This window comes from Trachurus trachurus (genome assembly GCF_905171665.1).
Source record: "Trachurus trachurus genome assembly, chromosome: 18".
In the NCBI taxonomy this organism is placed as follows: Eukaryota; Metazoa; Chordata; class Actinopteri; order Carangiformes; family Carangidae; genus Trachurus; species Trachurus trachurus.
This window is the reverse complement of record NC_139909.1, coordinates 25962386-25975705: the sequence shown is the minus strand read 5'-3', so window position 1 is coordinate 25975705 and position 13320 is coordinate 25962386. Positions and strand designations below refer to the sequence as shown.

The 13320-nt window shown below is 42.5% G+C and overlaps 1 protein-coding gene across 3 annotated transcripts in view; it reads left to right on the top strand.

Moving 5' to 3' along the window:
• The window catches only part of snx15 (sorting nexin 15), a 28054-nt gene extending 18670 nt beyond the window's left edge, over nucleotides 1–9384 (top strand). For 2 of the 3 annotated variants that reach the window (XM_083993557.1, XM_083993558.1), the window contains 6 exons: nucleotides 2196–2352; nucleotides 2744–2859; nucleotides 3024–3300; nucleotides 4566–4739; nucleotides 6406–6603; nucleotides 8839–9384. In XM_083993557.1, the coding sequence (XP_083849683.1) occupies nucleotides 2196–2352; nucleotides 2744–2859; nucleotides 3024–3300; nucleotides 4566–4739; nucleotides 6406–6603; nucleotides 8839–8978 (1062 nt within the window). In that variant the 3' untranslated portion in view covers nucleotides 8979–9384. Of the gene's footprint in view, nucleotides 1–1502; nucleotides 1637–2195; nucleotides 2353–2743; nucleotides 2860–3023; nucleotides 3301–4565; nucleotides 4740–6405; nucleotides 6604–8838 lie in introns of those variants that run through there. The other variant, XM_083993556.1, reaches the window with a different exon arrangement.
• The last annotated feature ends 3936 nt before the right edge of the window (nucleotides 9385–13320 follow it).

Genomic DNA, 13320 nt, shown 5'->3' with positions numbered 1-13320 from the left:
AATAAAATATCAAGACAATTAAAATGTCTTCCAGTTAGTGCTTATTAGTTCAACCTCCACATCATTTAGTCATTTGTGCACATCATAGCAATTTGTCATTCCTTTGAACATATTGCAAATGCTTTTGGACATATCAATTGCTTTCATGCAATTCTCCGCTGTTTTATATTATTATTACGTATTTGCTTATGTCATGTCAGTAAAAATGAACTATACTTATGAATGCTGAATAGTCATTCCCTATAAGACTAATAGTCCTCATTTCATTGCTTGAGTCATTACATTTTACATTTACACTAGTTGTCAAGTTGTCATTCTGTCAAGCAAATTTTATACAAGTATATAGTCATTTGGGATAATGTCAGACAGTTTGCAGCACATGAAATGATGCTGGTGGAATATCTCCCTCCTTAGACCCTATTCCTAAATCCAATAGAGGAGTTTTTCTCTGCCTGGAGGTGGAAGGTATATGACTGGTGTCCACATACCCAAATGGCCCTGCTAGCAGCCATGGATTGCAGAGGGTGGATTCGCCACTAGAGGAGATACTGGCCTCGCTGCATTGCAAGGGATGATATTCGCTGTGATGTAGATGAAAATATGTGGCCAGACAGACAGGAACATCTGGATGTGCAGGGATGATTTACAGTAATCTGTATGTTCAGTTACAATATGTACTGCAATGTTGTTACAGTTGTGCACAGCTCTACCTAAAGGGTGTTTCTTATGTTTGTTGTAAATACGTAGTTTCTGACACAAAGATCTGACTCTTTGCATTGGAAAACATTTACAGAGTAAACTGTCATAATGAAAACGCCATTTGACTATCTTGTTAATAAACAATGGTGTCAGGACGTATCATTTTGATGACACTGACAGTTTCACTGAATGAACTATTCATTTTGAGCAAGTGACACGCTTTTTGCATCTTATCAGCTAGGTTTGGCAGTTTATAGCCTAATTGTTTTGAGAAATGCACTAACTGTTGTGCAAATGTTAATAGTGATGTGAGAAATGCACCAAAGCGACTGAGAAAATCTGTAAATGACAATTTTCAAACTAAAATCTGATTTTGCAATTTTAATTGTGTTAATCACAAGTTCAAGTATTATAAGTTAACAGATTAGAAAGTATATTTAGATTTAGATCTTTTTTTTTTTTTTTAGTAGACCTACATATTCATGAACATTAAAAATGTATGGCTGGCTATGTGAGACTGTCGCCACCAGGCAAGTTTATTACAGATTATTACAGTGTGCCCATAATGAGTGTTTGCACAACAGACATCTTATACAAAAAGAGAGATTAGAAACAAAAAACATAAATTTATGTTTTTACAACAAGGAAAAATTCCACCAAAAAAAAAAGGAAAAAATAACTTGACGCCTTTTTCCATACGTAATCACGCACGGGCCTACGTCACCAACCAGGAAGTAAGCGAAGAGGAGTGACGGCAGCGGCAGAATCACAACAGAGCAGCTCAGTGTGACAGACAGCTCTGCTGCTGCTGTTGTTTTCTGTCCTTACAACCACCGACATGTCGCGGAAAGTCAAAGAGGAATATTACCGCTTCTTTTCCGTTACCGAGCACCGCACTCACGAGAAGGGACACACGGAGTACAAAGTGACAGCAAGGGTCTGTGTCTCTGCTCTCGATCTCTCTGTAGCTACACAACAACACAACAGTCACACGTTTAAACTTATTCATGTCTGTCCTCGATGCCTGTTACTTCTCTCGAGTGTTTCATGTGTTGAACTGCTTACTTCAATCAGCTAAATGACTTTGTACTGTTATTCACTTAGAAAACATGAAAGTACCTGTCAGTAGAACACACAGCAGCTCAGACAGATGGGAGAATACACAATGGCTCTTTTATCTGGGGCACAGTGAGCGCTCAAGTGAAACAGAGAGAACTTGTGATTCAGTTTGTGAGCTGCAGCTCCCCCATGACCACACTGATGCCCCGTGGTCGAGTCAGGCATGCATTCAAAATCAGAATGATCATATCCCTTTTATCTATACACTAGTATGTTCAGCACAATTGAACTTACCCATGACCATACCTGTGCACTGAGCTGCCTTCTCCCCCCTCTGTTCACCTATTTAAAATACCCATAATTTCAACACTTTGCTGTGTGCTAATGTGACAAAAAGTTTGTCCCAGGGTGAAATAACTTCCTCTCTCCTTGTGTAGTTTGTGTCCAAGCGTCGTCCAGAGGATGTGAAGGAGGTGGTGGTGTGGAGGAGGTTCTCAGAGCTGAAGAAGCTCCACGGGGAGCTGGCCTACACACACAGGAACCTGTTCAGAAGACAGGAGGAGTTTCCATCCTTTCCCCGTGCACAAGTTTTTGGTAAAACAACAGAGGCTGGATACAAAATCATAATGAGCTATGGATTATTTTACAGTATTAATCCAGCTCAATTATCATGTTTTAAGATGATTGTAGCATCTTCGTGCAGTTATCTTGTTGAGAATCTTTCAGTCATTTCTCTGAGGAGACTCGTTCCAGTTACCTTGGCATTTTGTCATGGTTCTTGTGACATTTCCCCTCAGCTCATGATGTAAAGTTTCAGTGGTTACAGATATACTGGCAGCAACACAGTCAGTAAATAGACACTGTGTCCAGTGACACACACATTATCAGTTGTACCAGTCTGGCCTCCATCCTTGTTGTTTGTTTCCTATAATTACCCTGCATCATAATGTTGGTTATTACTTGTGTATGTGTATCTGTGTTGTAGGAAGGTTTGATGAGGCTGTGATTGAGGAGAGGAGGAACGCAGCAGAAGCCATGCTGCTGTTTACTACAACCATACCTGCACTCTACAACAGCCCACAGCTCAAGGACTTCTTCAGAGTAAGACACACTCACACACACAGGACAGGAAGTGAAACTGAAATGTCGTGGTTATGGATATCTGCACATAAAAGACACACTAGTCCAAAAGTTGTAATACCATTGGACTCTTTATTTGCTACTGCTTTTCACACACTCCCTTTTTCCTTTCTCTCTCTCTTCAGGGTGGTGAGGTCATAAGACCTCTAGATCCAACACTGTCTTCAGCCGGGCCTCTGCCTCCCCCTCTTATCCCCCTCCCCAAGCGGAGGGCCTCAGACTGTGAGCCTGCAGAGGAAGAGGAAGGGAGGGAGGCTCCCACTTTACCCCAGGACCTGGGCACCAACCTGGGCTTGGAAGTGGGAGAGCCTGAGGTGGCGGCCGAGGCTTACAGCGAGATGGGAGGCTCACCAAAGGAAGAAGAGACAGAGGAGCTGAGTGATACAGAACTTGATGACAGAGGTACATGGTGGATAAAAAAAACCTACTGGTATTACAGTTGTTCTTGATTGTTTACACACATTTTCTGAAAGCATGCCTCATACTCTCAGAACTCTACACACAAATCCAAAAAAACACACACAATGGGCAAAACCCCTAACTTCTCCTGCAAAATGAAACTTTACATTCAAAACAATGTTACTTATTCTCGAAATGCTATTTTAGTCTCAAATGACACACACAAACCATCATATGAATAGACATTTATAAGAACCAGGTGAACACTGATGTGCTCAGTGTAAAACACTATGATGAATGGAAAACACTTCTACTCCATTCATCATAATGACTTAGGATTTTTTTTATTTTTTTTTTACAGTTACTACAGACAGTAGGCGATATAAATGTATTGTAAAATATTTTAGAATATTGTTTTTATACTCAGAACACTCAAATGCACCGTAACAAATGAAATGCATGAAGACGTGACCGAGTTGGGTGTGTGACGATGCAGCCGTGCTGATGTGACCACAAAAAAAAGAAGTCTGTTAAGGTCAGCTGGTTTACGGGCGGACAATTTTGAAAGACTGAACACATAATTTTGATGGGATGAGACTACTGTAACATGTACCTCACCTAGTAGAGCAGCTCTCTTTGTAGTCAAAGGCTTTGTTCTAGTCTGGGTTCAAATCCTTCCATCAACATGCAATTTTGGTGATCAATGCATTTTCTTTTCTCATCATCATTATGATCACTGCTATATACGTATGTGTGTGTGTGTGTGTGTGTGTGTGTGTGGCCTCTCTCTCTGTTTGGTTTCTCTCTTTTTGGTGTCAGTCCATCACTGCCTGTTATGCTGCCCTTTTATGCTAAAGCTCTGATTGCTAATTGTAAAACTGTGTGACAAGGGTTTGCCCATGTGATGAGTCAGTGTGCATAGTAGGGAAACTAACTTTAGAATTTTGAATAACAATGTGTTACTCGTGAAAACAAGAGATTTTCTTCATGAAAATTGTGCCAAATGCAGAGAATTGTGTGTAGTGTTTTGACAAAAAGAGTGTTATAGAACTGCAAATTGAGTGTAAAGCAGGAATTGTGCTTGTAGTTTAGCAGACTTGGTTCAGGGGGTTGGTGCATGAGTTAGATGTTGAGGCCATTGTGCCTCAAGAACCAGAAATTGTGTGTAAACAATCGAGAAAACTGTAACCCAGCCTGTGCTTTCCTCTTCTTCCACTCAGTCGTTCATATCCTTGCTCTTACCTTCTGGTTGGTGTTTGTTCCTCCAGTCCCGTCTCCTGACCCACCTGCATCCAGAAAACTCCAGTCACAAGAGTCCCAGGAAGAGTTTGATTCACTGTTCAACTCAGTGGCAGAAGAGCAGCTCCCATCTCCAAAGGAAGAAGGTCCACCTCCACTGTCTGATAATGACTTGGCTGTCTTTGATCCCTGCTTTAAACAAGGTGAAAATAAATGTGAAACAACATCACTGCTTTCAGTTCTCACAACTCTCCAATTTATGAAACTACCGTACTTCTGGACTGTTTCTACAATATTTGATGATTTTTACCTTAAACATTCTATCCTGTGCAGATTCTCTTATTCTTCCTCCAAAATACCTAATTATTATTTCACATGTTGACTATCTGTTAACAGACCTTTCTGTCCAAATGTTATGCAGATATCACATTAATAATGTTCAAACCTTAGTGATCTATTGCAATAACATTCTCTACCATTTCATCCAAACTACTGTTTTTTCCTATAGTGCTCACATTCGTACATTACAACCCAAAAATGTATCTTCACGAGATTCTGACGATCTGCACGGGAGAGCGCAAAACATTCAAATCAGAGATTAAAAGATTTCACTGCACCATGTCCCTTTTACAAAGTCTATGTAATGTCTGACTGAGGCGATGTGTGAATAGAGCCGGTCATTGTCTCTGGAATTCACAGTGAGTGAGCATTCTGATGACTTCTCTGTCCTGCCTCCTACACGCCCCGGCCCCACCCAGGCGCCCACCCAGACCTAAAACACCTTCACAGAGAAATTACAGCAGCTGAGAAAGTGTCTCACACAGACAGTCTCCTGCTGTGTGCTGCATGTGTTACAGTGTCCGGAGAATAATCAACTTATATAGTGAAGAAACTTTAAGACAGTAAGAAAACTACGACTCGTTTTAAATGTAGATTTTTCCCTCAGCTGTTCAAACAAGAAAACTTACAGTCTACTTCTACTCGATTATATCTACACTGTCATTATATAGACGTGGAGTTAAAGGGATAGTTCAACATTTTGGCAAATTGGCCCATTTCCATAATCCCTATAGTTTTAGGAGTAGGTTCGTTACCTTTAATTGTCGGTGCAAGCTATTTTTAGGACGGGCAGAGCAGAGCCGCGTGCTGCTCAGAGCTACGCTACGGGGGCTAATGGGATTTCTTGGTTTCCCTCATCAAACTCATCAAATACACAATCCTACAACTCCAAAACGCTCTGGTGGACAAGTTGTGACCTGCACATTCACCACGCTATGAGATAATAACAGAACGTTACGAGACAGAGTTGTTCTCGAGGCAAATGCAGAGACTGCTTACTGAAAAGCTGCTCCCAAAGGGAATACGCATCAGTGGTTTTGCATGAATTTACCTCAAAGGAAACCAAGAAATCCCATGAGCCTCCGTAGTGTAGCTCACGGCTCGGCTCAGCCGTTCTAAAAATAGCTTGCACCGACAATTAAAGGTAATGAACCTACTCTATAGGGATTATGGCAATGGGCCAGTTTGCCAAAAAATGTTGAACTATCCCTATAAACACTGATTAGACTGTCATGGATTTCTGTACAGCTGTTTTTTTGTCTGTGTTTTTTGTTGGATTCAGAATATCTGAAAGTGGTAAGTGTAGGTTGTGTGGTAGCATGGCCGAGCGGTCTAAGGCGCTGGATTAAGGCTCCAGTCTCTTCGGGGGCGTGGGTTCGAATCCCACTGCTGCCAGCTCTTTCTTAAACTTTCCTCCGCTTCATCTCAAGCTGCACTGAAAATCAAAAGAAGTCAAATCCCTTCAATCTCTCATAATTGATGAAATGATGTAAAAGAGTGTCGTAACAACTCTGGATTCTTGCGTTTCAGATCGATCCAGTTCCTCCAGCGACCACTCAGAACTGTTCTCGCTGCCGCCAGCCAGTCTGGAAGATGGGAACGTGGGTTATCTGAACCAAGCAGCCACTGAGATAACAGCTGCCGTGGAGAAGGAGAAGGAGGGAGAGTTCAGTTCTGCCATTCGTGGGTACAGGACAGCAGTGGATATATTGATCACTGGAGTTCAGGGTGAGAAACATGAGTTGGTGGAAAAGGGGGGAGAAAGGAGGGGGGGGATGTGGTAGATAAACACAGCTATATGTTTTCAAAATACAAAAAACACTATCTGGCATTACTCCAGCAGTCAATGTACATGATTCACCTGAATGCACTCTGTCCTGTCCACTCCTGACAAACCATGCAAACTACAAAAACTGCACATTTTCTGGCTGTGTGCCTTATGCACATAAAATGCATCAGTACACATTATATTGTGCATTTAAGTTTACAGCTGTAATACCCTGTTGACCACCTTTACTCTGATGTGCTGTGAACACAACACCACCACACTGATGGATGCATTGTGCTCTAATGAAATCAAACAGGAAGAGCACACCATGTCAGTATGTGACCTCATAGTAAAATCAACATTGCTGTTTTGTTCTAGTATTTACTGTCCTGCTGTAGCAAGGGTAAACTGTGTTGCTCTGCAGTAAATCTGTTGTGTCACTAATGGATGAGCTATTAGGTCAGTCTGCTCGAGTGTCTCCTTGTGTCCTCAGTGTGGACAGTGAGGCAGAGCAGCCTGAGACACTCGGATAAGACTCCAGTGTATCTCTGTAGAGCAGAGCACCCATCATGTACGGGAGATCAGAGTTCACATGGCACCAGGAATTCTTGAGAGATACTCAGCATGTCAGGAGGTAGCGTGGCCGAGCGGTCTAAGGCGCTGGATTAAGGCTCCAGTCTCTTCGGGGGCGTGGGTTCAAATCCCACCGCTGCCAGAGGTTTTCCTTGGTTCTTCCTTGAAGTTGTCCAAACAGCTATATATGGCTTGATGGATTTCACAGTCACATGTGTGTCTGGAGTGACTGTTCAAAATCAATTCAGCAGGTCATGGCACATGAATGGAAAACACATCAGTAGCATGTAAGCAGTCTCTCATATGAACTATTATGAATGTGCAGATACTAATACAGAATTCCTATTGCATTATTGATTAGATTCATTATAGACAGAGCATTGTTAATGTAGTATTCAGTACTCTATTGATCCACCCTGTCATAGCCGTTGGATTCAATGTTATATCAGTGGATGTGTGTCGTCTGTTACTCTACTAATCTCTCATGGTTTATCTAAGGTTACTCTGTGCTTCTCATGTGTCCTTTCACCCTCACAAGGGTCAAAGATGAGCCACCACCCCTCCCCTCTTGTCGGAGGGTGATTTACAGTGGTGTTATGTGGTAGCGTGGCCGAGCGGTCTAAGGCGCTGGATTAAGGCTCCAGTCTCTTCGGAGGCGTGGGTTCGAATCCCACCGCTGCCAGAAAGCTTTTCGGTCGATCTCTTACTTGCTGATAAAATAATAATGTCTCTTAAAGTGATAGTAGGGTAAGTGGGACAAAGTAGGGTTTGAAAGCTGTCTTGTTTGATGTGAAGTCGGCATTGGCAGCCCCTTTGCGTACCCCTACTTGATAGTAAACCATCTAATTTAATAATATAGGAGTCTCTATTGAATAACACTGATCAGTTAAGATGAAACAATAGATAATAACACTGTGGCTACATGGATTGTTGAAACGTGAACAGTCATTAGTAGCACTGCTTCAAACAGTTCAGTTCAGTTTTTTTCCTCAGCTGTTCAAACAAGAGGACTTACAGTCTGGACCAAACTCTTCAAACTTCTACTCGATTATATCTACACTGTCGTTATAGATGTGAAGTTAAAGGGATAGTTCAACATTTTGGCAAATTGGCCCATTGCCATAATCCCTATAGTTTTAGGAGTAGGTTCGTTACCTTTAATTGTCGGTGCAAGCTACTTTTAGATCGGCAGAGCAGAGCCACAAGCTGCTCAGAGCTACGTTACGGAGGCTCATGGGATTGCTGGGTTTCCCTCATCAAACTCATCAAATACACAATCCAACAACTCCAAAACGCTCTGGTGGACAAGTTGTGACCTGCACATTCACCACGATATGAGATAATAACAGAACGTTATGAGACAGAGTTGTTTTCGAGGTAAATTCATGCAAAACCGCAAGCAGTCTCTGCATTTGCCTCGAAAATAACTCCGTCTTGTGACGATCCGTTATTGGCCAATTTGCCAAAATGTTGAACTATCCCTTTAAATCCTGATCTAAGATTGTTTAGGGAAGCTACTGTCACGCTCTGCTTTTTCGTCGTTTCCTTCTTCTCTTGACGTCCTACACTTTGGACAATAATAATGAACATGATGATCTTTGTTCCTGTGTGTCTGTCTCTAGGAGACCCAGATCCAGTACGTAAGGAGGCTGTGATGAGACGGACCGCCCAGTACCTGAAACACGCCGAGATGCTGATCGACAGGCACTCCTCACCCACACACACTCACACATCCACAAACACACAGGCACAGGACCCGTAGATTTATACACACTATACCTGAATTCCCAAATGAAGACAGATCAAAGACTAAGCTCAGGGTTGTGACATACACACACACAGGTACATGTCACACACACACACACACATGGAAACACTCTCTTGATGAAGACACTCGAGAAGTGATGCTCATTTAGACCACAACACCAACAAATACCATATCATTCATGTGCAAAACCACAGCACACACACGGGCATGTAGGTAACACACTCCTGAGGTACACACTACATTGCAGACTGTTTGTTGAGCTGCCTTCGTTGAGTGAAAAATCACTGATTCACAAACGCTAAATATCTGGGAACTGAAGGTAACTGTAAATGTAACTGGATTAATGGAGATCTACTCCTTCATCTCTGTCTTTCTCTCTCTTGTTTAATTCTTACCTTGCTTTATAATCTCTTGTTGAATACAGTAATGTATCTGTATATTATGTAATTTGCATTTTGCACAAGGAATGTTTTGTTAATAAATATAATTTGGATTTTAGTCAATGACCGATCTATTGTGTTGGATAAAGTTAGACGTTTGGAGCCAGCAGTCGTTTCAATAGCTCTTGGTGAGTTGTTACATAGGAGGGTTATTGATTTGTCACTGATTGATTATTTGTGTTGTCGTCAGTCAGATTTCCACTCATTACATTTTCCCAGTGTAGTTTACCCACCTCGCTGTAGTGAATACACATAGACCGCTCAACAAAATCCAGTGGTTCTTGAGGGTTGTGCAGGTTTGCGTGCTTGCAGTAGCATGGCAGCTCCTCTGAGAGGCGCTGTTTGTCATCAGATCATGACTATCACGCCTCCTCTGGTGCAGCAACTCCTAATCCTCTGTATGAATACTTATAAATCCCCCAAATCTCATATTAGTATTCCTCAGATGAGCAATTTTGACTATAAAGCAGCAGCTTAATTCAGTAGTTAGTAAAGTAAGCTGTTGGAGAAAGCACAACCTGCACTGCACACTGCCACACTCATCACACACAAAAACCAACTGATACGTTTTCTGCTCTTTTCTTGTGTTAAATGTAGCTACTAAACACATTAAAGAATCTTCTGGGCAGGTTAATGAAGATGTTATCATAACTCACTCTGTTATTGCATAATAGCACCAAACATCTCAACCATGCTGCTGGTAACTTGTCATAACTGATGGTAGCTGTGTATATTATTTATGTCCATCATCCCTCTGTATGTATGGCAGTACACGCTTTATACCGCCTGTTCCTGCTGTAAGACACATTCCTGTGTCCACACTGGACACAGTAGCTGGTCAAAGAGTAGTTTCACGATGCCTACAAACAGACAGACTGATTACATATGATATATTTACATGAATACAGTATTTTTGAACACATTGTGCTAATAATTAACAATTCCCCCACTTCTGCAGGAGCTTCAGTTCACTGGTTTAGGTTCCATCCTGTTATATCTCTCTCCTTTCTGTGATTAAGGTTAAAGTTTTGGCATTTCCAACGACAGAAAAAAAAGGGGGGAGAAGGGTTGGGTGAAAAGGATGCAAAAGAGAGGGAAAAGAGGAAAGAGAGCGGTGCCATACAGCAGAATCCCTTCTCTGGAGAGGAGCGAGGGATGGAGGCACGACTGGAAGGACAAACAGATGGAGAGGCGACAAAAGAGGGAGGCCGGCGAGAGGAAAAGGCTACCCTTTCTCTCACCAGATGAGAACAAGAGGGGTTGTGGGGAACGAGCGATAACAGAGAGGATGGAGGAGAGGAAAAAAGGAGGGATGTGATTAGAGGATAAGCAGAGATCATCCCTCCATTGTTAAAGGGATGGAAAATACTGACCCTCCCTCTTCCTCTATTTTCATCCCCTCGTACCTCTTTTTTTTTTTTTTTTTTTCTACATGCTTTGTTTTGAGCGTTGTGGGGAGCTTGAAGAGGATGGAGGGATGGCAGGGAAAGCGAGAGATAACATTGCTCCATCCTGTTATATATCCCTCTTTTCCTCTCATCTCTCCACCTCCCTACCTTTCTGTCCATCTCTCTTTCTAGTGCTGCACCTGTGAAATGCAGAGGATGTGAGATAGAGAAGAAGATGGAGAGACAAAGAGATGAAGGGAGGGAGGGAGAGAGGGATGAAACCAGAGGGGGGGTAGAGCCTCACAACATTAGCATGCTGAGAGTGTCAGCACTCTCCTTTTTTTCTCTCCCTCCATCCCCATCCCTCTTTCCATCCCTCCCTCTGTCTCTTTCTCCTCACTGGTCACTGCAATTATACCATCAAAACACTCCAGCCTGAGAGCATAATAGCTTCCCCCTGTGCGTGTGTGTGTGTATGTGTGCGCGCGCGAGTGTGTGTGTGTACGAGGGACCAAATGTGTGCGTTATCATGAAAGATCAAAAGAAAGAGATGTGTGTATATATTTGTGCATAATTTAGTGCCATACATGGTGCATTATGTGTGTATGTATGACACGAAGGGCAGCTGTTGGTGTGAGTGTGGACGCCAAAGCTGGATTCACCGTGTGTGTGGGTGCACACGGGAGAGGGAGAGAGAGAGAGAGAGAGAGAGAGAGAGAGAGAGAGAGAGTGTGTGTGTCTGTGTGTGTGTGTAAGTATCTTTCGAGTCCTACCAGCTAGAAAAACTGCTTCTCCAACCTCTGACCAAACACACACTTAAACGCATGCTAAGAGACCCACTTTACACGTGTGTGACGGTGTGTGTGTGTGTGTCTAGTGAGTTTCTATTTACACACACACACACACACACACACACACACACACACACACACACACACACACACACACACACACACACACACACACACACACACACACACACTAATGGATGCATGCAGGCATACAGTCATGGCTTTGAGACACAAACCGTTATGACCCACATGCCCAGTGGGTCATCATTAAGCTAAATAGCACACTCTGACACCTATGGCTGTCACACACACACACACACACATACACACACTCTCTGTTTTTGTTTTTGTTCGCTCAACTTCCTTTATCCCTCTCCCCTTCCGCCCTATGTCTCTTTCTTTTTTCCTCTCATTCTCTGACACACACACATACACACACACACAACCCCCCCTCCTCTTCTATGAGCTTGTTATCCCTCTCTGTCCGTTTGTTTCTCTCTGTCACCTTGCCCTCAGCTATTTGAGTATACTTCTGTCGCTCTCTCGCACTCCCATCTCTCGCACACACAAACACACTGGTTCTCTTTCTGTCTGTCTCACTCTGGCTCTCTGGTCCAGCCTGCTTCTCTCTGTCTGTCTCTGTCTCTCTGGTCCAGCCTGCTTCTCTCTGTCTCTCTGCCTGTCCTCACATATGTTATCTGCCTCTCAGTGTCTGTTTCCCTCCAGCTCAGGGCCTGATTGTCAGGTGAAGGGAAGTTTGTCAGTGACATTTTGAATACGACTCAATACAGATATCATTGTGTATTGAAAACGTAAAGGGAAAGTCCGCCATTTTTACAGATAAAGTTAATGCCCTACAAGAATAGGCCTTCTCTGCCCTACAAAGGCAAAGCGCAGTATCTGTAAAAATGCCAAACTGAGAAAAACAGCTTTTTGTGTTTTTAATTATCAGGTTTAAGCATCAAATTATGAATAACTACCAAGTCTATAATTGATTAGGTAAAGGTCGGCTGAATTAAATATATTTTGTAGTTTGTCTTTCTGACCAATTTTGACCGTTTTATGGCAGATACTGCACTTTGCCTTGGTATTAGCTACAGATGCTGCACTTTGCCTTGGTTTCACAGTGCTTTTTTGGATGGACAGCAAAATAAAAAGCCCAATAACTCTGGAAATTTTAGCAGTACCAATATCAAATTCTACCAGATTGAAGAGAATATGCCACACTTTTGATTGGTCAAAAAAAGAAAGAAAATGCAGATACTGCACTTTGCCTTTGTAGGGCAGTTCTATAGCTGTGTTTTATGGCTTACATAGTTAAAAATATTGATCAATGTTTTAGATCTTTATGCCCCTGCGTTGTGTTATTTCTTCTGTGGGTTTATCTTTACTCAACTCTTCATGTCCGCATTGCCTTCCCTCTCCCCGCTCCTTTGTATACCCCCTGCTTTTTCTACCCCTCCTCTCTCCCTCGTTCTCCCCCTCCCTCCCTCTCTCCATGTAAGTAAATCAATGAACATACACTTTATGCCATTTATTGATCCTTTCATATCTATCTGTCCTCACCCCCTCCTGTTCTTGCCCTCTCTATTTCTCTCTGTTTTTCACGTTACTCTCTCCACCCATCCCTTTTCTCACCCCTTTGTGTCTCCCCTTTGAATTTATAATCTCTTTTTCTCTCTCTGTCACTCTCTTTCCATCTCTCTCACTGGGATGT